The sequence below is a fragment of the Convolutriloba macropyga genome, chromosome 4 (genome assembly GCF_964194025.1).
Source record: "Convolutriloba macropyga chromosome 4, txConMacr16.3, whole genome shotgun sequence".
NCBI lineage: Eukaryota > Metazoa > Xenacoelomorpha > Acoela > Convolutidae > Convolutriloba > Convolutriloba macropyga.
The window spans coordinates 68,325,354-68,351,951 of NC_134471.1; the positions used below are offsets into that span (position 1 = coordinate 68,325,354).

Below are 26,598 nucleotides of genomic sequence, written 5' to 3' on the forward strand. Positions count from 1 at the left end.
AAAGGAACAAAAGCTCACTTTCGTGACACTAGCTCGTAAAGAATGTTGAAAAACTGACTAGTTGCTATCCCGTACCTAACTCAAAACCAAATTCAGTACTGAATCAGAGGAAAATTCAGAAATTATTAGTATTTTAAATGAAATTTTGAGTTCGATTGATAGCATTGCTTGCAGCAGCTGCTGATTTTAAAAGAATTTCTGTACCGTGCTCTCTGCTTATCAATTTTGTAGCCCTATCTGTTAACTATAATTACTTGTGCCACTCAAATATGTTATAGATAGTCCCAGAGTCGCTACGCTATCGAACGTTTCAAAGGCCAGCAGAATTAAAATTTATAACATGCAGAGATTAGCATTGTTCCTTTGCATGTTGGGAGTTTTTCGAAGTTTCGACTGCGCTGCAACTATGGGTCTAAAAATACTGGTGACAAAATTGCTCGTGACATTTTTATGAAGAGTCTTTGTAAGGTAGCATGGTTTATTTAACCACAGTTTTTTTGATAATGGACAAGTATCTGTTTTCTTGAAATTCTAAAACATTTTTGCGTTGTGAGAATTGAGTGGTTTTCTTCATAACATTTGCGGTCGTTATGTGAACAATTATTGATCGGGCCATGTTTTAGCGACTGCTGCCTCAGCTGCTGTGCAGTTAAATGCTAATGTGGACTTGTCTCAACCAGCGAACGAGAACGAAGATGAAACGCAACAGCAAACAAGAATCGTATCGCCCTTGGGGGAGCATCTTTAGAAACGTGAAAAATAAAAATGAACAAAACTTATAATTTGAGTTTTTGTATCAACGTATGCTAAATAAATTATTCTTGAAAACAATTTGTGACAGTTTTACGGCAAATTGGTTGTAGATGGAGATATATGTAAGAGATCCGAGGTCCCATCCCAGTACGCTACCCAAATTTTATCTCTGAAAAGAGACTTGACGAAGGTCTGACAAGCAAAAAAAGTGAATCAGACTACGATTATTAAAAATTAAAATAATTTTGTTTCTGTTTAATCGCAGCGGAGCAGTATTAATTAGGCTTTTAGTCTGCAGTGCATTAACTGTGGAATTTCAAAACAGATACATTGAGACTACATGAGATTGAGGGGTGGTTAATTAGTTTGCAGTGTTTGAGAGCTAATCTTGAGCATATTGACAATGTAAACAAAAGGAACGAACTTAAGCGATGTAAGTTGGGGTGGAATTTAACGCTATTTTTTACGTAAACAAAATAGAAAGACTAGCTTCACAAAATGATGAAGTTGTCAGAAATAGTTAGAATGAGACTCAGAGATAATCAACCGAAAAGAACCAAGTATGATTACAGCAAAAAAAAACAATGGAAAAACCTGGGAAAACCAATAATATTTATTTGTGAATTCCCACCAAACACCCAAAATTACACCTTTTAAAGCCACTTTAGTGTGATAAACAGAGTATGTATTCCCTATAAGCAGCTGCAATTCTGGGGTTAATGTTTAGCGTTTTCAGGAGAGATATAATGAGTAAGTCAACAAGGAAAAATTACTGCACAAACAAGGAAAGAAATAAAAATATTTGCTTTGAAGGATTTGTCGGACACTCTTTTTTCCAGGAAAAAGGATATTTGTTTGCCCCTAGCGATTATCCACAGCATGGGGAACAGTAAACAATGAAAAAAGATAATTTTTTTGTCACAAGCATTCTTGTGTGAAAAAGTAAAGAAAATTGCCCTTGAAAAAACATTAACAATTGTTTTATTTTGCACATGACCGGAGCAAAGACCTTCAATCATTAAGAACTGATACTTTTATGGTGTAAATCAGCAAAGATTTGGATTCTATGCACAACAACCAAACGGGTTTGGTTCTATAACAAAATTAATAGAACAAAAGATTGGCTGAAGGGACATGCATGAAGAAAAAAAACTTCAAAAAAGTGAGTTGAAAAAATCTTTGATTTGTATTGCAAAAGTTTTTTTGGATCCAAACCCGTTAGTCCTTGATCAGGAGAATTAGTTTGAGTGATTTAACAGAAGTAATTCTGTCTTAGCAGAAGATATTTGGCATAGATCTTGGAATATGACGCAAAAAATTGTTGTAGTTGTTATATTCGAATTTTGTCAGTCAGTTCTAATTTATCAGGGAGACTTTGAAAAAACCAAAGAGCCTACTTGAAATAAGAGCTAGGATAAGGAAACACTAATATAATTTTGGTAACTGTATAGTACAGGTAACCAATATTGTCAAGAAAAGCAGCAATTAAATTATTGGAAGTTCAAAAAGTGTTTAACCTGAACTTTTTGTAGAAAACATCAGTTAGGAAGTAGGTCTGATATTTGAGGTACATAAAATGAACAAAACGCTTGTTAGAACTCTTGCTAAGTCTCGATTGAAGCTAACAGAATAATATAAGGTTTGTTATTATACAAAAAAAGGCAGAAACATTTAAGTTTTCGTTGATTTTTCCATCATTGTGATCATAAGAACAGTTAAAAACTGACTAAAAATCAACATTGCTAGAAGCACAAAGGGAGCAAAAGCGTTCATAGGCTCAAGCAGAGAAGTATCAGTCACATGGAAAGGGTGAAAGCAGATGTCATGTACTTGTATACGAACTTTTGTACCTGAAACACACTTTTTGTTGATCTTGAAAATATTAAAGCATTTTGGCCTCCCAATTTTGTTAATTTTGAGCAAACGATTACCTTAAGAACACTACGGCTCATGAACAACTTTCTACGCCCACTAATTCATTTATAAGTTTGTCTTACAAAATAATCTAAATGGAACGACCCGTTTCGTTTTGCTGATAAGAACTGATAAGGTTGGGCATCCTTAACCACAAGAAAAACCATCAGACACAAGAGAGCGAGTCTGAGAGAAAACTTTGCGAGGCTGTAGAACAATCTTTCGTCGGTCAAAACCGAGAGAAAGAAAAGCCCCTTTGTTTGGAGCAGTTTGTTCTCAAGTGAGAGAAAATTGTTGTTATAGAGTTAGTTCTTGGCGAAAGAACATCGTTTCGTAGTTGCAGTGAGTGAAACTGCGAAGTTATTCAAAATTCATTGTTGCGAAGATAATAAATTTCTGGCCAGTAACATAGCTACTAGTAGGCAGAATTTATTTTACTTATTTGGTTAGGAAGTAAAGTGATTGATTTGTGGATACTTGCGGAGAAAATGATTAAATTGGTTTGAATTAATGTGGACCATTAATTAGTTTTGATAACAAAACTCCGTTTGGTTGATGAAGTTACTCCATTAACTGTCACTGGGAATGACATTAGTTGTTGCTGGTATTAAATATTTTGATTAATTTACATTGAGTGAAGTTTTCAAGCAGCCGTGAGAGCAATATTTTCGGGGAAAACACAGTACCCTTCGTACAAAAAGAGGAACTTTAAAAAAAACTTTTTGAAATTCTGATACGGTTTTGGACGCTAATCAGTCAATGCTAAAGACTAAAAATGCATAATTCTGCAGTGATGCTTCTGGGTGGGCAGATTTAGGGTTTTGGGCGCTAATCAATCACAAACTAGAAGCCTTCTAGCAAAAAATTTACAAAATTTTACAGTGGCGCTCCGGTGGGCTCTCTTGTTAAGAGGGAATTGTTGAACAAAAATTGAAGACAACACGAGTGCAATTAGAGTTCTGAGAGACTGACGACGAGTGCACACAGCTGGCGACCCAATCAAAAGATCGGTCGGGATAGCCCGCTGAGGATAATCGAAAAGACCCTGTAAGACTTGCAGGAAGAAAAACGTTTAATGAATTTGGGCAGCGGAGACAATTGTTTTCGAGGGACAGTTATTTTGGAAGACAGTCAGTGATTTTTCTTGGGACGAGAATTCAAACTGAGCGTAGAGGTGGAAGTACACGAGCAGATAGATTGAGAATATTTTTCAGACAGAAATAAAAGCAAAAGTGGGCAGGATTTGCAGAAGATTTTGAAGCCTCAGAGAATAAAAAGTAGTAATTTGGAAAACAATAACAGGACTTGGTTTTATAAAACGTTTTTCATCGCCTGATGATGAGGTTTGAGAGGATTGGCGTGATTATTAATTGGATGTTGGTGAAGTGTTCATGTGGACAGAACTCAAGAGATATTTGCCAGAAAATTTGTGCGAATTTGATTCATTGAATTTTTGCCACATGATTTTTTAAAAATCCAATCAAAAGTATCCTGCTTCAAGAAGCTTTGTATTTTTTTGAATTGAGACTGTCAAATTTTCCAATGATGTATGAAAATGCCTTTGGGAGGTACTCTATAGAAAAGGAACAAGATCAGGAAGTTTTCTATCAATGTGAAATTGACAGACCAGTGTTTGAAAGTGACGTTGTTGACAGAATTGAGTTGGCAAGCAAACAAATGACTAGGACATTAAATGATAAGAACGTTAAACTTAAGACTGAATCTGTCAAATCAGCTATGACCAAAAAACCAGCACATAGTTCAACTAGACGTTGGTCTGGCTTAAAAACTATAGGTTTAGGAAAAAAAGAGAGCTTGAAGAAAAGCCGAAGGTCAGCTACGTAAGGCGAGGATCACTTCAAAGTGGAGTGACAGTTTGTCCGGCGTGGAGACTGTTGCTGACTCAAACTTTATTGGTGGCAGTCTAAGTTTCAATCCTGACAGAGGAATGGAAGAGCAGATAAAGGCAAACACCAAATCCGAAGATGAACAGTTCGAGGAAATGATGGATCGATGCATTGTACGGTGGGATAATGGTAAAAGCAAGAAAGTTGCAGAATTTAGAAGCAAAGCACTTGAGGCATTTGCTAACAGTGAGATGGACAATGATGCCATTTTTAGTGCCGACGATTTTAGCGATGAAGACTGCTTCGTCGATAACTACGATGAAAACAAGTTTTATTGCATGGACGAAGATGTGTTCTATCCAAACTTTTGTGAGTGGCACAGTGATTCTGAATTGTTCTTATAGAATACCAAAAACCAATTGACAGTTCAAAACCCGTGCTCTATTGGGCTGATAACGTGTGAATACTTAACATCCGGTTTTTGCATGCCGTACTTTGCAAATGGATAGATGTTGGCAACTCAGCTATGACGCATTTTAGTGTTGCTCAAAAAGGTTATTTGACGACAGCAGTAAACAATATCTTTAGCGGCAATTGGATTGCTACACAATGATCAACTTAGTTTGACCCAAACTCCATCTGAAGATAGCTTTGAGCAATTGCAAGAGAGTTTTGTAACTTTCCCAACAGACGATGCACGTCTCGAAGTAACCAAGAATTGTAAAAGCACGGCTCCAAAGGCAAATGAGGATAGATTCTAAGATGGGAAAAATCGACTACAGCTGCAAATTTAGGCAAAGAATTTTTTGTCAAGATCTGGAAATAAAATGCAGTTGATGAAACAGACTAAAAAGCAAAACCAAGATTCAAAAATTGTCGCGACTGTTGGAGGTAGCTTTGATACTCTAAATGAAGTTGAAACTGGGCTTGGAACTTCGCGTCAGTTGGCGCATGCATTTTTCAAAATCGTGGAGAATCAGAGCTTCAATGCAGAAATAGTGATGGCTGACGAATCAGTTATTGGCAATGTTTTTGAGATTTAGTGAAGTCCGACTCCTTCGTCGATGACCACGATGGAAGTGGTGTTGGTTTGCGTATTGTGATTTTTTGCTTAAAGCAGATTAAGTTGGAAGAGCTAGATCGCAAGAAGAACAGTTCGTTAAAATCGGAGCCCCAATTACTCCATTCAGATGAGAAAAATTTTAAAGTGAGTTTCTTCTATGCTGAAATTGAAGGATTTTTTTGGATTGACCAAATTGTACAAAACGCGATTGAGAAGTCACTGATGGTGGGGCAAAGCAAAATTTCTACAGCAGAACAATTTTCTGAAAAAGTTCAAAATTTCAAATCGGAATGTTGTGTTGCACATCTAGAAGGTAGAGATCGGTGACAATAAGTTGTTGTCACCTTCAAAGGCACGTGATCTGGAGCTGAAAATGGAAAAAACGCTTGTGCATATTATTTTAGAGAGAATGTAGTGGCAGTACACTTCGAGAATTCCCATTCGGACCACGAAAATGATTGGGAGCATTTTAAAATCAAGAAAGCAATACGTGATGATAGAAATTAGTTGCCGATGGAATTAACCGGCCGAAAAAAAGATAGTAGAATATAGAAGGGAGGTGTCATGCAGTTCTTCTCCGAACTTGTTGAGGGCTAGTGACGATCAGAGAAGTCTGGATTTGGAGTACATCAGCGATTTCTGCAATTGAAGCACCGTTAGTTGAGCACCAATAATTCTGGAGTTAATGCTTAGTGTTTTCAGGAACGATATAATGGGAATGTCAACAAGGAAAAATTACTGCACGAAAAAATGGAAATAGTCAAAAAATGAGCTTTGAACGATTTGTCGGAAGTTTTTTTTGCATTTTTCCAGGAAAAGGATATTTGTTTGCCTCTAACGATAAACCAAAGCATGGGGATTTTAATTTGCGCATGGTAAGGGTAATCAGTATTGTCAAGAAAAGCAGGAAATTTAGTATTCGACGTTCAAAATGTGTTTAACAGGAGTTTTTAGTAGAAATTATGAGTTATGAAACAGTTTTGATAATTGAGGCACACAGAATGAACAAATTACTTGTTAGAGCTCTTGCTAGGACTCTATTGAAGAAATCAAAATATTTCAGAAAAAAAGGTTGTTTGAAGGGTATTCTGACAGCTAGAAACTAATTTGGTGAAAACATAAGCGTCCATAATTTGGCTACAACCCCCTCAAGTCCCCAAAACCCCACTTCCTTTGTCTCTATCGCTCTGAAAATTTGCGTGGATTTTTCCTGTGCATTGAGAAAAAACAGCTTCTTTCGGATATCCCAAAGTTGCTGATTTTGCTTTTCAAACAAACAAAAAAAGATGCGATAACTGACTTCTTTAATATTCTTTCATGAAAGAAGCAAATCTTTTCTAGAGAAAATTTATCAACTTCAAAACCACATTCAATCATGAAGAGCGCAAACTAATTAATGTTCAGTTTCAAAGTATTAATGCTGACGAAAATTATACTATGGAAAAAGCGGAAATATCTAAATGTGTTGTGATTTTTTCATCATTGTGATCATAAGAACAGTGTAAAAATGTCAAAAAGCATTGCTAGATCCGCAAGGTGAGTTAAAGGTCTCATAGACTAAAACACAGAAGCATCAGTAACTTTGAAAGGATAAAAAAAAGAAGGCATGTACTTTTATACGAAATTTTGAACCCGAAACACATCTTTTGTTGCATCTTGAAAATATCAAAGGGAATTGGCCACGAAATTTCAGTAATCTTGAACAAACACTTACTTAAGATACAATACAGCGCTTGACCAGTTTTCAAAGCCGACTATGTCACTTATATTGTAGTTCAAATTGTTCTAAATGGAACGACACAATGGTTGGTCGGTCAAAACTGAGAGAAAGAGAAAGCTCGTTTGGAGTAATTTGATCTCAAGTGAGAGGAAATTGTAGTTCTCTGTTAAATTCTTGGCGAAAGAACATCGTTTCGTAGTTGCAGTGAGTGAAACTGCGAAAGCATTCAACATTTTTCGTTGCAAAGATTATAAGGTGCTGGCCAGTAACATAGCTACTGGGAGGCATAACTTACTCTACTTATTTGGGTTAGGAAGTAAAGTGGCGGAATTGTGGATACTTGCGGAGAGAGTGATTGAATTGGTTTGATTTACTGCGGACCTTTAATTAGTTTTGATAGAAAAAATTCTCTTTGATTGTTGAGTTTACTCAGTTAACTGTCTCTGGCTTTAATCTTACTGGTTGCTGGCATTACATTTTTTGATTATTAATTCAATTATCAAGAGTGAAGTATTCAAGCAGCCGAGAGAGCAACATTTTTTGGGGACAACACAATACTCTCCTTACAAACAGAGGAACTACCAATCAAATCTTTTGGAATGTTGATAGGGTTTCAGGCTGTAGTTAGTCCGCAGCAAGAATTCTTCTAACGATAAAAACTCAGAGTTGTGATTTGCTTGCCGGCACCTTTTAACTGACATCTTTATGTTTGAACCTTTGTTGGTATTTCTGGTTCTTTCCCATTATAGCCATCACTACCCTGAAGATACACCCAACGCTATGGTATGTTTATTCTGATGGGGGAGAGGAAGAGTATATAAGTTATGTAACCACTAGACCAGAGGGGAGCTATTTTAGGCCAAAATTTTCCCCAAAACCCCACTTCCTTTGTCTCTATCGCCCTGAAAATTTGCGTGGATTTTTCACATGCATTGAGAGAAAGGAGTTTCTTTCGGGTATCCCAAAGTTGCTGATTTTTGTTTAAAACAAACAAAAAAGATGCGATAACTGACTTCTTTAATATTCTCTCCTGAAAGAAGCAATTCTTTTACTAGAGACAATTTATCAACTTCGAAACCACATTCAATCATGAAGAGCGCAAACTAATTAATGTTCAGTTTCAAAATATTAATGCTGACAAGAATTATACTATGGAAAAAGCAGAAATATCTAAGTGTTCTGTGATTTTTCCAACATTGTGATCATAAGAACAGTTTAAAACTGTCAAAAAGCATTGCTAGATCCGCAAGCTGAGTTAGGGTTTTCATAGACTAAAGCACAGAAGCATCAGTAACTTTGAAAGATTACAAACAGAAGGCATGTAGTTGTTGTATACAAAATTTTGATCCCGAAACACATGTTTTGTTGCATCTTGAAAATATCAAAGGGATTTGGCCACGAAATTTCAATAATCTTGAACAAACACTTACTTAAGATACAATACAGCGCTTGACCAATTTTCCACGTCAATATGTCAAATGCATGGTAGATCAAATTGCTCTAAATGGAACAACACAGTGGTTCGTCGGTCAAAACTGAGAGAAAGAGAAAACTCGTTTGGAGCAATTTGATCTCAAGTGAGAGGAAATTGTAGTTCTCTACTAAATTCTTGGCGAAAGAACATCGTTTCGTAGTTGCAGTGAGTGAAACTGCGAAAGCATTCAACATTTTTCGTTGCGAAGATTATAAGGTGCTGGCCAGTAACATAGCTACTGGGAGGCATAACTTACTCTACTTATTTGGGTTAGGAAGTAAAGTGGCGGAATTGTGGATACTTGCGGAGAGAGTGATTGAATTGGTTTGATTTACTGCGGACCATTAATCAGTATTGATAGAAAAAATTCTTTTTGATTGTTGAGTTTACTCAGTTAACTGTCTCTGGCTTTAACCTTACTGGTTGCTGGCATTACATTTTTTGATTATTAATTCAATTATCAAGAGTGAAGTTTTCAAGAAGCCGAGAGAGCAACATTTTTTGGGGACGACACAATACACTCCTTAAAAACAGAGGAACTACCAATCAAATCTTTTAGAATTTTGATAGGGTTTTAGGCCGTAGTTAGTCCCCAGCTAGAAGTCTTCTAACGACAAAAACACAGAGTTGTGATTTGCTTGCTGGCACCTTTTCATTGACATCTTTATGTTTGAACCTTGTTGGTGTTTTTGGTTCTTTCCCATTATAGCAATCACTACCCCGAAGATACAGCCAACGCTATGATATGATTATTATGTTGGGGGAGAGGGAGAGTGTATAAGTTATGTAACCACTAAGCTGGAGGGGAGCTATTTTAGGCCAAAATTTTCACCGTATTTTCAGCACAAAGACAAGTAGTTGCGGTCTTTGTTTCAATTTGCCCTTTTTTTTAAAAGCACTATCTAAGGATTATATAGCGATGATTCTTCCAATTAAAATGCTATACCCCAAAGAGAACTGATTAACAGAAAATCTAGATGAAAACAATGCTTTCAAGGCTTCTCACTTAAAATCTTTTTGCAGTTATGAGCCCTGTTGGCCGTTTCTATGGGAATTTAAGGTTTGTGAGCTAACGAAGTAACGATGAACCAAATTGCACGGCAGCTAAGAATCTTAGACGGCCAAACACATAAGAATCTTTGAGTTTGGCAGTTCTAATAGTAATATCCCTAATCTGAATAATTCAGAATAAAACAAGGGTTTTTTGAAGGGCATTCTCACAGCTAGAAAATAATTTGTTGAAAACGTAAGCGTCCATAATTTGGCTACAACCCCCTCAAGTCCCCGAAGGCCACTTCCTCTGTCGCTATCGCCCCGAAATTTTGAGTGGGTTTTTTATGCGCATTGAGAAAAAAAGCAGCTTCTTTCGGGTATTCCAAAGTTGAAATTTGCTGATTTTGTTTTTAAAACAAACAAAAAAAGATGCGATAATTGACTTCTTTAATATTCTTTCATGAACGAAGCAATTATTTTTACTAGAGTCAATCTGTCAACTTCAAAACCGCATTCAACCATGAAGAAAGCAAACTAGTTAATGTTCAGTTTCAAAAAACTAATGCTGACAAAACTTATACAAAGGAAAAAGCAGAAATATCTAAGTTTTCCGTGATTTTTCTATCATTGTGATCATAAGAATAGTTTAAAACTGTCAAAAAGCATTGCTTGATCCACACTGTGAGCTAAAGTTTTCATAGACTAAAGCACAGAAGCATCAGCAACTTGGAACGGATAAAAACAGATGAAGGCATGTTCGTGTATACGAACTTTTGAACCAGAAACACATCTTTTGTTGCATATTAAAAATATCAATGCGATTTGGCCACGAAATTTCAGTAATCTTGAACAAACACTTACTTAAGATAAATTACAGCGCGTGACCAATTTTCTACGCCCACTATTTTACTTTTATGGTAGCTCAAATTGTTCTAAATGGAACAACACCGTGGTTCGTCAGTCAGAACAGAGAGAACAAGAAAGCTCGTTTGGAGCAGTTTGTTCTCAAGTGAGAGAAAATTGCAGTTCTCTACTAAATTTTTGGCGAAAGAACATCGTTTCGTAGTTGCAGTGAGTGAAACTGCGAAAGTATTCAAAATTTTTAGTTGCGAAGATTATAAGTTTCTGGCCAGTAACATAGCTACTGGGAGGCATAACTTACTCTACTTATTTGGGTTAGGAAGTAAAGTGACGGAATTGTGGATACTTGCGGAGAGAGTGATTGAATTGGTTTGATTTACTGCGGACCAATAATTAGTTTTGATAGAAAAGTTTCTCTTTGATTGTTGAGTTTACTCAGTTAACTGTCTCTGGCTTTAACCTTACTGGTTGCTGGCATTGCATTTTTTGATTATTAATTCAATTATCAAGAGTGAAGTATTCAAGCAGCCGAGAGAGCAACATTTTTTGGGGACAACACAATACTCTCCTTACAAACAGAGGAACTACCAATCAAATCTTTTGGAATGTTGATAGGGTTTCAGGCTGTAGTTAGTCCGCAGCAAGAATTCTTCTAACGATAAAAACTCAGAGTTGTGATTTGCTTGCCGGCACCTTTTAACTGACATCTTTATGTTTGAACCTTTGTTGGTATTTCTGGTTCTTTCCCATTATAGCCATCACTACCCCGAAGATACAGCCAACGCTATGATATGTTTATTATGATGGGGGAGAGGGAGATTGTATAAGTTATGTAACCACTAAGCTGGAGGGGAGCTATTTTAGGCCAAAATTTTCACCGTATTTTCAGCACAAAGACAAGTAGTTGCGGTCTTTGTTTCAATTTGCCCTTTTTCCTTATTAAAAGCACTATCTAAGGATGATAAAGCGCTGATTCCTCCAATTAGAATGTTATACCCCAAAGAGCACTGATGAACAAAAGATCTAGATGAAAACAATGCTTTCAATGCTTCTCACGTAAAATCTTTTTCCAGTTATGAGCCCTGTTGGCCATTTCTATGGGAATTTAAGGTTTGTGAGCTAAAGAATTAACGATGCACCAAATTGCAGCGCAGCTTAGAATCTTAGACAGCTAAACACATAATAGTAATATCCCTAATTAGATTACTGTAAATTATTGTAATATTAGAGAGATTGGCGCTTAGGGATACTAACGTCCCTAAATGTAGATACTCCTCCTCTTCGTTTGAAAGCAGCTTATCGGATATTGATTGGTTCACTGGCGTTTAATTGCGATTAAGGGACGGTTGCAGTTATTATCTCTCAAGCGTTTGGTGGAAATGTTTTAGTCCTAATGGTCTTAAATGTGCAAAAAAATCTCTTCGTTTACCGTTTTTTGTCTGACCGACAGATTTTGATCTTGTGAGTCGAGTAGGCAAGGATAAACTGATAGAGAAGTGTTGAAATGTGATTGGACAGTGTTGTTGTTTGAAACCTAAGACATGCAGTGAACAAATTAGTCGATTTTGTGGCTATCTCAACTTGGATAGATCAATAAATTCAGCTTTCATCTGATCGACAAAAGTTGAGAGTTCATGTGCAAAAGTCACTCATAATAGATCCTTTGTAAACTCGTATGGCTGTTTTACTTTATTACTGTTTAGCATTATCCAACATTCGATTAATCCTTGGGTAAGAAAGCAGAAGATTTTCTTTCCAATTTCTCGCTTTTCTATCATGGTCAGCGATACTTCATTGTAGAAAGAAAATGGCCGGTATCTATGCCAGATTTTCTATTGCTATAATTATTACTTAGTACCCGAGTAACACAAGAAAACAAAATCAATTGAAGGGTCAATTTGCAAAATAATGTCCAGGAAATGGGTGGGCATATCAGGGATTATCCATATTGGGATCATTTAGTTTCGGTTGTTGATTTGCTTGGTTTGTTTCTGTGGGTCCGGAAGCCTACAAGACCAAAGAATGTGGTCCTGAAGTAGGAACTGCTCAACATGTACGCTAGGAAGTTGACAGAATTGTTGAAGATGAGAATTGATGACTGAAATATGTGACAAATGTTCTGACTACGCTTCATTTTTTTTTTCAATCTGGTAGAAATTCGAAAACAAAATAGTGTCTACAATCATTTGGGAGAGTGAAACTGTTAAATATCTGCTCTTGTTGACGATGATAGAACTTCAGTGAGGTTCAGGCGGGAAATAATCCGTTGATCATTTAACCCAATAGCCCAACATCAAGAATTACTCGGAATATTTGACAAAGATGGTTCGACGTTTCGGTGTTCCAATTATATCGGAAAACTTTTCTTAAGTGTTTTTTAGCTTGTTTATTATTAATTGCTCTCAAACAAAATTTGTAGCAATTATATTAGGTTCTACTTCTTTTCACCCCGATTCATTTAACCCCGCATATTTTAACCCCGTATCTTTTAACCCCTCTATCATTTAACCCCTATATCGTTTCACCCCTCTATCATTTCATCCCGCCAATTAGGAGTCGACGTTAAAGCCATACTTTGTCAGCATTAAGTAGATAACTTAATCCCATGTTCGGTTGTGATAGTTTCATATCAAGTCCCACGGGCCGCTAAGGCATGGCCATGGACCGCAAGGCATGGCCAAATGATTATATTGCTAATTAAATAGTCTTTATTTTACAAAAGATTAAAATCGGGGTGAAATGATGGAGGGGTTAAATGATAGATGGGGTTAAATGATAGAGGGGTGAATAAATCGGGGTTGAATGATAGGGGTTAAATAAATAGGGGTGAAAAAGCGGAACAGCATTATATTAGTCCTGTGGGTCATTTTCTATGCGATTTTTCGCTTGACCAATTTTTTGCCAGTTCCACAACGAATAGCCAGTTCCACAACGAAGAAGATAGCAAGCTCTGACAATACTGAGCATTTTCTTAGGTTCATCAATTGGGCAACAATTTACAGAATTTACAGCAGAAAATGCAAAGAAGACCTTACTTGATAGAAAAAGCTAAAATTAGCTCAATATTAACTCAAGTTTGCACAATTATAATCAAAATCGAGAAAGACTTTTATTTAATTATGGTGATGGTGTTTTGCCATGAGTTGAGGCTATAAGTGAAAATGTTATGCTGGTTGTGGACAATTTTTCTCTTTTACAAAATTAAGAGTTGGAATTTTTCAGCAAGAAAATGACTATTCCTTACTTTGGTTTCTTAAAGACTTACCCAAAATAACACTCCTGTCCATGATGTATGATTGAAGACAAAAAATTGAAACCCTACGAAGTTTATTAAATTGACTCAAACGAATCAACAGTTACTTCTAATTATTTGTAGCAGTTATTTCTGGTTGGTCATTTTGTTATTTGGGTTGGCTTTTTGCCCGGTTTGTTTCCTTAAAGAATTTTTGTGCAATCAGAATTTTTTCTGATCAAAATAAAGTCTATTAGTTAAATTTTCATGCTTGAGGTTCTGATTTTTACGGTTTCTGAGTTGCTCTCAGCGTGAAAGAAGACACCGATGTAATTAATGTCAATTAACTACTAAAAATTAAGTAAAAAGCTTACCGGATATTTTCCATTTTCCAGTAGTGGTCTATAATAAGCTCTAAATTTTGAGACCTTATTGACTTTATACTCCCTGTTAAAGCAGCAAGTGGAGAGAGTTTTTTTTTGCATACACTGATCTCATTTAATGTATTTTAATTCAGAATTTAAGTCACTGATTTAATTGATGGAGTTTACTAAAACTCAAAACAAAAGTATGCAACCAAAATCTGTTGTTTTTTAATATTGATTTTTAGTTTTTGATCTATAAGAGTTGACTATAAAAACTACCACACGGGTGTTACCCCCCCCCCCCCCGAACTTGATCAACGCTTCTGCTCCTCCTCTGAGTTTGATAACATCTTTAATTTCATGGTTTTACATTGCAATATTAACGTGCGTGATCTTCTTAGATATACTTATGTCATTTTCCGATTTTCGTGTTTTTTAAAAAAATTAAAGCTTTGCCAATCGAATGAGTTATTATGCACTCTTGGAAAAGAGCAAAGGTGTAGGCTCAAACTGGATTGTTTGAAGTCCATGTTGATTATTAACCTGAAGAGGGATCCAGTATTCGCCCAATTTCCAGTGAATTGTGAGCTGTTCCACAATGTAAATCAATAGCAGTGAACTGGACACTTGGCACACCACATTCAACACTCCAACAACCACCAGAGAAATTGTGACGTCACGGTCGGAGCGGGAAATTGCTGAGCTCAGAACTGTTAAACCCAAACTCCTCCAAAATAATTGTATTTTTGTTACCATAGAATAGCATTTGAGGATAATTATATTAGAACACTTTTTATTTTTGCTTTATGTCATCGCTCAAAGCACAGCGATGAAAAGCTACTGAATTTATTGCTGCAAACCCCAATGAAATGGGGGTTTCCTGGTATAGACTTGGAATTATTAAAAGAACGTCTTCGACCAATGTTATAAAGGATGAACAAACTGACCTGAATAATTCATTGGCATGAAAAGAAATTGTCTGGACTTTGCGCGATGTTCTCGACGTTGGCTGGAACTAAATCAAACGTCCTAGAATTTGCTAGACACTTAAACGTGTCCTGGAATTTGGTTGGACAATAAAACGCGTCCTGGAATTTGGCTAGACAATCAAAATCCAAATCTAAATCCTCGAATTAGAAAATTCAGGGTTAAATATATTGTAAATTCCAGGTCTAGACTGGGGTTAGGAAGTTGATATCAGCCTATTTTTTATATCAAATTTGGGCCGGTGGATATCTTTTTCTGAGAGATATAAATTTGGTATCATTAAAAAGCCCTCAGAACCATTGAACCGACTCAAGTGATTTTTTCAAACTTTTGATTTGTTGAAAAAATAAGGAGGTTCAATTTTACCAAAAATTTTGGCATTTGATGACACATGCAATAAAAAAACTGCGAGTTCAATCTCATAAATGCAATAAACGGATTGACAAATGAGTAGATTAAGGGTGTTTATTGTTTTCAAAATACATTCCCAGAGGAGCGAGGAAATGGTTTTTAAGAAAGCTTTCAATTTTACCAAAAATTTTGGCATTTGATGACACATGCAATAAAAAAACTGCGAGTTCAATCTCATAAATGCAATAAACGGATTGACAAATGAGTAGATTAAGGGTGTTTATTGTTTTCAAAATACATTCCCAGAGGAGCGAGGAAATGGTTTTTAAGAAAGCTTTCAAATTTGTGAATCGTCGAATGCAGTTCAGTATTAATTGATACATAGTTGCGTGTTTCAGTGACCTTGAAGACTTGTATTGCAAAGACATTAATGAAGTTCGTCAATTCGGCTTTTGTCTGTTCGTACCTATTCTCTTGGTGTTTTATCCTCATTGCTTTTCCTCAACAAAATGATGACTTCGTTCGAAGTAATTAAGTTTGTTTTTCAGGTTGTGGTTTTTAGGTTTAACGACATTTTTGTTAGCTTTTTGTTTAATTCTTGATTTTCCTTTTGTTTTGTACGGCTAAGACACTCCTTTTTCTAAGAAAATTGATAGTAAAGTTAATCTTAATTGAAATTCTTCAGTTTTAACCCGGGAACTGTCCGGTTTTGTTTTCATTTTATTCTTTACCCTTCATTCATTTTTTCGGTTTATAAAAGATGTTCATGCTTGGATTTCTGAATTTAGAATTCATTAAATTATTTGACTGATTATACTGATAATCCGTATAAATGTATCTGAAATAGAGAGAGCAAAAAAAATCAAAAAATGTATCAAAGCTTTTTCATCCCAGAATTTACTTTTTCTTGCAGTGACTTATGTGCATAGGCAATTTAAGAGGCAGGAAAAGTCTGTTCAAATAGCAGCTGATATCCATCTATATTTAACAGAATTCACGTTTCAAATTTTGACAAACTATTTGGCGTACGCACATTACCGATCTCTCTGGTTTTCATTAAACATAAATTATCTTTTTATCAAGAATTACGGATCTTTTCCGTTTGTGCCCCCCCCCCCAGCTTAGTGGGCGCATTTGCCATTTTTTAACATAATGATTTATTATGTAACGGCACGTGCTCTGTAACTGGGGCGCATAATGTACGAGGGGGGGGGGGGGGGGCACAAACGGAAAAGATCCAAAATTACATTTTATTACAGAAGGAAAACAGAATACAGTTCCCTGAGCTCTTCCGTTTCAGCATGAAAATGATGCCAATATTTGTCACGAAGACCAGTCCAGGCGGCGAAAGTGCGAACAGAAACTGGTGCGTCGTGAGGAATAAATTGATTAGATCACCCACATCAAACGTGCATATGTCTCCCTCGTGAAGTGAGGTAACAATAAGATAAGGGCATGATATCAGGGGCACCAGAATGAAGGCGGCAATTGAGATCACGTGACCTTTGAAAACAGTTCCGGCGTTTTTGTACCAGAAGGGTTTGCTCACTGCCAGCAGTCGGTCGAATGAAACGATTGTTAGCATGGTAGTGGCTAAAATAGTTGAGGCCATATAATGTAGAGCCTTTTAGAATATTGGGCCGTTTCTGTCGGATAAAAATCATACAACCTCTATAAACATTCTGTACAACTCTTATTGATATGATTTCTACGATCGCAAGTGATATTAAAATAGCTACCATCAGGATATCTGCTTCAATACTCAATTAAATGTTATTAATTGCTCTCAAACGAAGTTCTTAGCAATTATATTAGTCCTGTGGTCTTTTTATGCAACGCAATTTTTCTCTTGACTGATTGTTTTGTCTGGCGCATTTGGTTTTTCGTCCTAAAAATGGGGTAAAAAGGCAACGCAACACTCGGTCGGAGGGCTTTAAGTTCTCTCACAGCCTCACGCCTGAACAGTCTCTTAAGGATGCAATTCAACCAAAACAGTTTTGAGGAGACAATTTAATTTCATGGCGTGAAGGGGTGTTTTTAATCTCGAAAGTTGAAAGTTTCAGCACTCAATCACCCCCTCCCACCCGCCCACGCGCCCACCCACACCCCCATATACGCCCCCCCCCCTCCAACCACATCCCCACCACACCCCCAGTCCACCCTCCTCTACCTGGCTGTTTGGAACCCACTATCGTCTCCAGCCCTCCCAGTCCTACCCTCCCCCAATCGCTTGACACACCCCCCCCCCCAACTCCGCTCCCCCACTCCCCCCAAAGCTAGCATCACTGTGCGATGACCGCCAGCTAGGTGCTACCGAAGCCAACCGCTCGCTTGTAGTTTGAGAGCGATTCGCCCGACTTAGTCGGTTATGCTTGTCCATTCTGACGCAAGCATAACAAAGAACTAAGAGATCTAGTTGGCAGGAAACATTGTTTTTATAGGTCACTAATGCAGTACCGGTCAAAACATTAGCGGCCCGGCGGATAATACTAATAGGTATACCTTTTTAGGTTTGTTAATCTAACTACTCCATAGAATTCTGCAAGTAATTTTTTATACCTCCGACAGAGCCCAATAGTGAGATTTTATTGCTCACTCAAAAATTATATAATTTTATAATTTTCGAAACCATAATTCTATTTTTCGAAGGTAAACTAACTGATAAAATGATATGCTTTATAGGCTTTCCGTAGTGGTCAACGAATTAAAAAATCAGCAAACATCTTGGAACCAATCTTGCAAATGACTGCATACGGGTACCAACTTGCTTGCAAGATTCTTCGATTTGGAATCCTGGAAGTTTTTTTATTCATTTGCGAGAATTTTGCAAGTTTTCGATTCATCTTGCAATATTAATTGCAAGATGAATCGAAAAGCTTTCAAGATTCTCATTTCCTTTTCCTTTGATCAGCCTCTGTAGAAAAAATAGCGCAATTTTTCCATTTTAGTTGATAATAGCCGACGGAGCTAAGAATTATAGACGAAGGGGCGCAGAGCCCAATGAGAAAAAATGAGAATCAGAGCTAAATGCTTAGATTTTATTGGCCAAATAATCAGATAAGTTTAAATTAAAGTACAACAAATCTAAGAAGTGGTGAAGTAGTTAGTTGTCGCTTGATTATCTATGGTGCGCGGTCTGGTTGCGCTCCACTCGGGCTCTCCGTTGCCACAACCCCTCTGACGGGGGGCGGGATGTTACGACCTTCGTTACACTACTTTGTTATTTTTTTTCAGAAAAATGGCCTCTAATGTAATGAGTTTAAGTTCAACCAATCAGAGCATGGGAAATATTCGGCTTTAAATTTCCAGTTATGGCATTATGCTCTGCGCCCTTTGATCTCTACCGGCCTCCGCCATAGCCGACATAACCTGATATGAGGCAAGCGATTATAACATTAAAGGGTAAAAAAGAGCGACCGATAAGAAATTGTTTTACTGACCCAGAGCACGAGTTGTAAATATTAAGAAAGCATTGATCCGACAAACGAGGTCATACATCACTCTCGGGTCAAAGTTCAACAATGGCAGAGTGATATTGAACAATGTAGCTTGAAACGCCGAGAACCAGTCAGCCACTGCCAGCCAGATCATGAACGTCTGACCAGAACATTTGTTGGCAAAATTAGATGCGGTCCAGACGACCAAAACGTTGCCGACCAGACCCATTAGTCCGATTCCGGTGCCAACCCAGGATGATATGAGTAGCATCAGTTGAAGATCTGGTCTGTCCCATAAATGACTGTCGTCAGTAGTGGGGGAGACAGTTTCTGTTGTGCTGTTCATATTTCTGGAAATAGTTAGATTCCTGAAAAGTAATTTGAATCCACCCTTAAAACTTAAACGTCCACCCTTAAAACTCAAAAATGAGGCGCTAAGTAAAAAATTAAACTTTTATTCAGCTCTGAAAATCAATTTTATCAGCCGCTGTTTGGTAGAGTTATTATTATAGAACACTCGAAATAAACAGCCTACAAAAATCACAAAAACTGCAGGATCTGTTTTTTGTCTTAATTTTTAAAAGAAAAAAGCAGTCACATCAGTTTTAATTTTCAAAGAATGTCACGGGCTTTTTGATAAAATTTTGAATAGATTAGAAGAATGTGCAAACTATAATTGAAGAATTATGGAGATTCGCGCGAGATTTTCATTTTCAGAAAGCACTAGGTTCTCCAAATCCAACGATATTCAGCTCCAAGTTTTGAAAATGAAATGGTTATAAATCTTTCCTGAATAATGGTATGAGGACAACCACTCTTCACAAAAGGTGCTTTTTTGTTTTTTTTTCAAAGCTAATTTTGGAGATTTTCGGCCTTTAGCAATTTTTCGCCACTTGAGCCTGAATTTACTATTGGTGGAATTCAACAGTAATTTTGAAAATTTCAGCCAAAATTCTTAATTATTTCCTAATGAACAATCTGACAAATCTTGCAAACATGTAAATTATTCTGATTATAACCCTAAGGTTAAAATATTAACATGCTTTCAAACACTAAACAAAATAATCATAGTATCAATATTGTTATTATTATAAAAATCTTAAAATTGTGACTGTTCGTTCTCATAGGTAAAAAAAGATTTGAAGGCTCCCTTTTGTCTATTAACGGGTTTTTTCTTGTGCTGATCGAGAAAAGTCGGTTAAAATTTTTTTAAAGCAGGTTTTAGTGTTAAAAGATCTTACGGAGGAGGGCAATTTGTTCCAGTTTTGGACGCTTTTCAAGATCGAAGATTTGTCATTCCCCTTCCTTTTCTTTATATTTCTGACAAATTGATTTGTTTTCTTGTTCTGTTTAGCTTTTTGGTGACTAGTGAATATTTTAACACCCTCGGATGCTTCCCAGTGTTTTATATCTGTTTGTAGCTTCGTCAAGCTAACGTTTTATCCTTAATGAGAAAATAAAGGGAGTGGCAAATTTTTGTCCAAATAAGCAAACTTTTTTCCCCAATTAATTTGCCTATTTAATGTTTTGCGGTTTTTTTTGCTTGAAGCGTTTGAAGGAATATTCTACTGAAAAAGAGATGAGAGAGCCAAACTTACTTGAAAACATCAACTCTTATTTTAAGAGGAATTTGATTTCTTGCAAGAAATTGGAACGAATTGCATTAGCCATGTTACTAATAAATGAGATCTTCAATGGTTAGTTTTCAATGGTTAGTTTTGAATAATTTTACACTCCAAGATAACGACAAGCCTGAGCTGTTTTGATAACTTTACCTTTTTGGATAAGTGAACTCTGGATGATTTTGTAGTTGGATAAATAGGCAACTAAAATATTATTGGACTATTCGAAAGGTTTCCAGTATTTCAATAATCTATTAAAACTGGTGAGATTTCGAATTTCGAAAAGCATACCCTTTTTTTCTCCTTCAGAACGTCGACATCTACTGTGATCCGTTTATTGAAAGCGCTGTTCAGTTGCACATTTAAAATTAAATTTTATAACGTTCAATGTGATTGATGAAAGTTTTGTGCAAGATAAATTTTTAATTTTTTCTTTGAAAAAATTAAAAATTACCCAAAGGAGTACTTTTGCTTTTATTGCAAATTATTTTAAAGCATACGAATGTTTTCAACAAAACAATGGTTTTTATGGCCAATGTTTTGTTTTCTGTTATGCCCAAAAATGTTAGGCAACGTTAACATTATAGAACTGCTTTTACGGATAATTTTTCTTAGCAATAAAAGGTAACAAGCAATAAAGATTTTTGGAAGTAACAGGAGAGTCGCACAAATTTGAATTTTTGAACCAAAGAAGTTTTTTCGTATCTGTTTGATGTCAAATTGTTCTCAAAGACATTAGCTAACATAAATATTATGATCAGCAAAAAAGTTTGTTCCGTAAATTGGAGAAAAGTTCAAGAAAAAATAAGAAAATATTTAAAAACACAGAACATAAACGTTTTGTCATTTTTTTGACAATTTGAAGTGGACAAAAATATGCAAATTCTTTGTCAGTATTTTCAACCCAGGTTTTTAATACTACTGCCTAGTTGGAACCCAATTTTTTTTATTTTTCAAGGAACTTTTTTCAAAATCGAATAAAATTTTAAATGATTTTTACTGAATCATTTTGTTTAACATTCATGTACTACAATCGAAACGTTGCCTTACTGGTTTGAGTCAAAGAATGAGGTTGCTAAATTTCGTCTTCGAATCGAAACCTTCTTCGTTTTTGTTTTTTTATTGGGTCAGAGACTTACTAGGAAAAAGTTTTCCGAGTTTCTTAAACTTGGTTGCTTAACTCATAAAACTGTAATGAAATTTTTAGTAGGACCAATTTCTGGTTTCAGCTCACAATCTTTTAAAAAATTTAAATTGCAAAAAAAATTAATAATGTGATTTCAAGTAAAGATTTAAATTGTTTTTGTATTTGATTCATCAAGTGCAACCAAAATTTCATCAATTATTTAAAACTAATTGTGACAAATACTTTCTTCCAATTAAGAGGACAACTTTAAAATAAATCTATTAAGAACTAATTTTGTCGAACAAATGCGTGAATCGAACACTTTGAAATTGATGTGTTGACAAGGAAATGGAAAAGAACAAACGAAAAGCGGTTGATAATGGCCTAATCTTCTTTGATTTAGTTTTAACTGCCGCGAGTCCTCAGTAGTCTTAGTGTCAACATAGAAACGTTGTCTAGACTAAGAAGCTCCCATTTTTCTTTTAAGATCAATTTGATTACTTTTTAAACAAAATGAAAAACTAATTGGTGGTATTCTTAAATCAAAAACAAAAGGCCTCTCGCGGGAAAAATGCGTCCTGAAAAATACAATTAAAATCGGTTAATGGCTGATAAAATTAGAAACGAGGTAAGAAGAAAAGGCAGTAATGATAAATGGCATGAAAATTTTTAATGGGTACTCAGGCAAATAGTTTAAAAAATAACTGGTTAACCATAAATAACCTTCACTTCTGGGGGAATCTTTCTGTGCCGTGTTAATATCGAGAAAATTTTGTAGCGATTTTTGACTGTTGTCATTTTTGGGTCGGATTTGGTACAAAACATGAAGTTCTGAAAATATGAACATTTGAATGATTAATAGACAACGGGGTTACATTATTTCTTTACTCATTCTGCTCAATGATGTTATGCTCAGTATTTGCTCAGCAGAGCAACGTAAAGCGAGACTCAGTATCTGAAAAAAGAACCTCGAACCCACAAAGCCCAACTTCAGCTATGACAGTTCCTGGAATTTTGTTCTAACAATTTTTATGCACAATCTCTAATACTTTTTGATAAGGATACTAACACCTGCATTTTCATATTTAGATGGATGAACAGGAATAAATATCAAATAAAAATAGCACTTACATGGGACTGTATGTGGAAAACACTCAATTTTTTCTTCAGCTTTAGGTAACGTTTTGTTAAACACTTTGTCCTCAAATATAATTTGAACTCAAATTGTATTTGAACACATATTTTTTCTTTGATAAATTAGCTAGGTTGTATGGTACCAAAAACGGTTTGATGTGTCCCAACTACGCACTTTTTGAATAACTATCAATATAAAAAAGAACAAGTAAAATTATTGAATAATTTCTGTTGCATTAAAACTAATCTAATGAATTATTGAATAATCATTTTGCACAAAATTCATGCTATTAGACAGCGATTCTAGACATTTTTTCCCTTTGAAAATGCTTTTGTTTTTGCAAGGAACTTCCATTTTAAATGTTTTCAAAACATCAAACCTCAGTTTATTTTTGAGAAGTAAAAAAAAAGTTAAAAAGATGTTTTAAGCTTTTCAGTGGTACTTTGTGTATCTCTATAAAAGATCGATTTTCATATTCATCGCATCCTTCATACTCAAATTCATCATAACGAAAAACAGAGTAGCCTGAAGTTCCTAATCCTCTATTTAATTTGGAGGTTGTTGCAAAAACACATACATATGTAAGATTGATAATAAAAAAGCACATAATGAACAGTTTCAATGAAATGTAACTCAATAAAAAACTTTCACGCAAATTTCAAAATAACGAAAAATTGTCGATCGTAAAGTAGGTAAAACTGGTTGATACTAATTCTGATTCTGCAGTTTTTGCTGTATAGGTTACGTGTCCAGCATTCAGTTCAGAATTTTATGTTCTGTCGTTTATCAAGAAACAGCTTTCATTTTGATTCATTCCGAGTTTTGAAAAGTACATGTGTTTTTTTGCAATTAATATTATTGCCATCCAATTGTTATTGCTATCCAAAAATTATCACACTACAAGGCACAGCCGAGTTGTGGAATAAATTCCAGATGGTAATAACAACTGTGTGGTAATGTAATAACTGTCGTTGCGATTACAACAATCGCAAATATTTTATCAAACTGTTCCCGTGATGAGACTACAAATTTATCACACTCTTTTATTGCCTCTGTTTATATGGTAACAGTGCTTATAATAGAGTGCGACAAACTATTAGATTTTGTAGATTTTGTAGTATTAATTGGGCTTTAACGTGTTATTACGTTAGGAAATGCAACTGTTGTTATGGCAACTAGAGTTGATTAAAAAAAACTTTTTTGCTGAATCAACTTGGCCGATCAAAAGAAAATTTTTTGAACCTCGTTTGTTTGCACCCCTAGTACGTTTTGCACCTCCAGTTATAGAGCGCGTACCATTACTAAGAAAAAAATTACACAAAAAGTATGGCACATATGTCCAAGGTGCAAATAGGATGCGCCCACTAAGCTGCGGGGCACAAACAGAAAAGATTCAAGTAAAGTTACATGATACTAATGGATTAGATGAGACAATTTCTATCCGTATTATACAGCGTTTGATTTGGAAAGTTTCCATATCATTGTTCCAACCCCACTTGTGGGGGGAGGAACTATATACTCAAATGGGTTTTTTTTTTCATTTGAGCTCCAATAAGGAAGTGGAATAAGATATTGCATCTGTTAGCAAGGACGAAAGATCACTGAGTCCATTCCAGATTTTATAGAAATGTAGCAACAAAAAATCCGAAACAATTTTTCCAGTGTTTCAGATTGCTTGGAGTGATTATGATTACTCTGATAGTTGAAATTAGCCAACTGTGTCAGGCTGCTTTGGTTTGTTTTGACATGTTACTTAATTTTTTCAAAGACATGTCGATGCTTTTGCCCCAATTTTGTCTCTTCCCGCAGGCATTGTGTGTGTGTGTGTGTGTGTGTGTGTGTGTGTGTGTGTGTGTGTGTGTGTTTCAATCTTCGACAAATTTGCTTTCAGCAAATTTCGGGGACGATTCTGACGATTTTCTATTTCGGCTTGCAATCTCATTATTTCTGTTTTTTAACTTTTAGTTTAAAATTTTTTTTCTATCAGAACAGTATAGAAAAGTTTCCTTGTTTGAGACGTTTTCCTGCAACTAAAGACCTAATCATTAACTTCAAGTCAAAATGTAAACAAGAGGTCATGTTTGTACATGGTTGCTGGCTATTTTTATAAAACTCAGCAAAAAGCATGAACATGAACATCGTCGAAATTGAGTGTGCAAAAACATTTAATAACCTCATCATGGGATATTTAGTCCTTTCTTATCAACATCACAGCATTTTCAGCTCAACCTTTTAAAAGAAAAAGTACAATTACAGGCAATGTTCAATAGTCGTCTCTAAAAGAGGAAATTTTGCAATTCTAAACTACAGAATCTTAATCAGGAAACTTCAAAGTTATTGAGTTTAGAAAGTTTCATTTAAAAGATGTCTTTACGATTAATAATTTGCTTACTTACCTGAAGTCGCTAATTATTGATGACTATTGTTTTTATGATTTGTTGTTTTCCATACACTTGTTTTAAGTGTCGATGCCACGATTATTCAATTTAGTTGCTCGAATTATTTCTTTTCCTATAAGGGACTATAAAGAATTAACATTTGAAATGTTTTCTGTTGTGAAGATTTTGAGAACTGCCATTTGCAGGAAATAAATTAATGGGCAAAACGATGCTTTTTAAATTGTGGAGAGAAACTTTGAGTTTCAAAATTACCCCAATTTGAGTCAATAATGTCAGTGACAGGTATTAAGTGCTTTCAAACCACACTTTCTAATTACAAGATTCTCTTTTCATAAATCTTCAGTTTTCGATGGATATCTTGAACCTCAACAATACTCATATCAAAGGTTGATCGCATCTTAAATTTACCTAAAAAGCTTTAAAAATTATTCAAAACCACGCCTTTTGCAATTAACTATGTTGGTAGCTTTATCTAATGTTTAACTATAATGTGATTAGTTTTTTAAGTCAAAATTAGAAGTCATGACAATTGAGCAGAAATTCTGAGGAAGTAAAGAGAAATATCTCTTTAGAGTATTTTCTCAGGGTAGTTTCTATTCTTCCTGAATAAAATTTTGTTTTTCTAACCAGCCGTGGACAGCCTAATGAGCACTTTTACGCTGATAATGGATTTATGAGAGTTGACATTATAGCCATTAAAGCTAATACATGCCAATATACATTATAAAGGTATGAACCTGTCGAGAATAATAGATAGCTATATTCCACCGGGGGGGGGGGGGGGGGGGGTATTGCTTTCTTTATGAGATTTTTCAATAGTTTTGAAAAACCAATAGGTTCAAATGCCTTTAACTGCAAAGGAGATAAAAATGATTTCAAAGCTATTTAAAAATGTTAAAAGTCGCGGTTTTCAGATTTAATTTGATGATTGAGGGTTCGCGAACATATAGCATACAAATAAGACTAACATCTTTTTTGTTATCTTCTTTGCCGTCCGAGGCAAAGGTTCTATTTTCATGCTTTAGACCTTTGTCTACAAACTAATGTTTGATTCATTTGGCTTAGAAGGGTATTAGAATTTATCAAAGACAGACTGTGCTTTAAATTTCTATTTGTTCGGCTAACAAGTGTCATCCCCATAACTAAAGATAATCGATATTAATTGATAGAAGAACAGTGCCTAGCATTCACTTCAAAACATACAAAAAGTTTTAACTAAAATCAAATTGTAGTCACGTTTTTCTTCAAGGCACACTAAAGTTCTTTGTAATAGTTTGTGAAAATGACACAAGCTGTCTTTGAAACCATCTTTTGGCTCT

At 35.5% G+C, this 26,598-nt stretch overlaps 2 protein-coding genes across 2 annotated transcripts in view; one reads left to right on the plus strand and one right to left on the minus strand.

Moving 5' to 3' along the window:
* LOC142337850 (growth hormone-inducible transmembrane protein-like) overlaps positions 1-26,598 on the plus strand; it is a 193,548-nt gene that overhangs the window by 66,659 nt on the left and 100,291 nt on the right. The window lies entirely within an intron of this gene.
* Positions 12,524-25,442, minus strand: LOC142338145 (C3a anaphylatoxin chemotactic receptor-like). Its single transcript, XM_075387781.1, has 5 exons — positions 25,277-25,442; positions 19,001-19,365; positions 16,836-17,153; positions 14,766-14,932; positions 12,524-12,723 (listed from the first exon to the last, which is right to left on the minus strand). Exons 2-5 carry the CDS (start codon positions 19,341-19,343, stop codon positions 12,580-12,582), a joined length of 972 nt encoding a protein of 323 aa, XP_075243896.1. The 5' UTR covers positions 19,344-19,365; positions 25,277-25,442; the 3' UTR covers positions 12,524-12,579.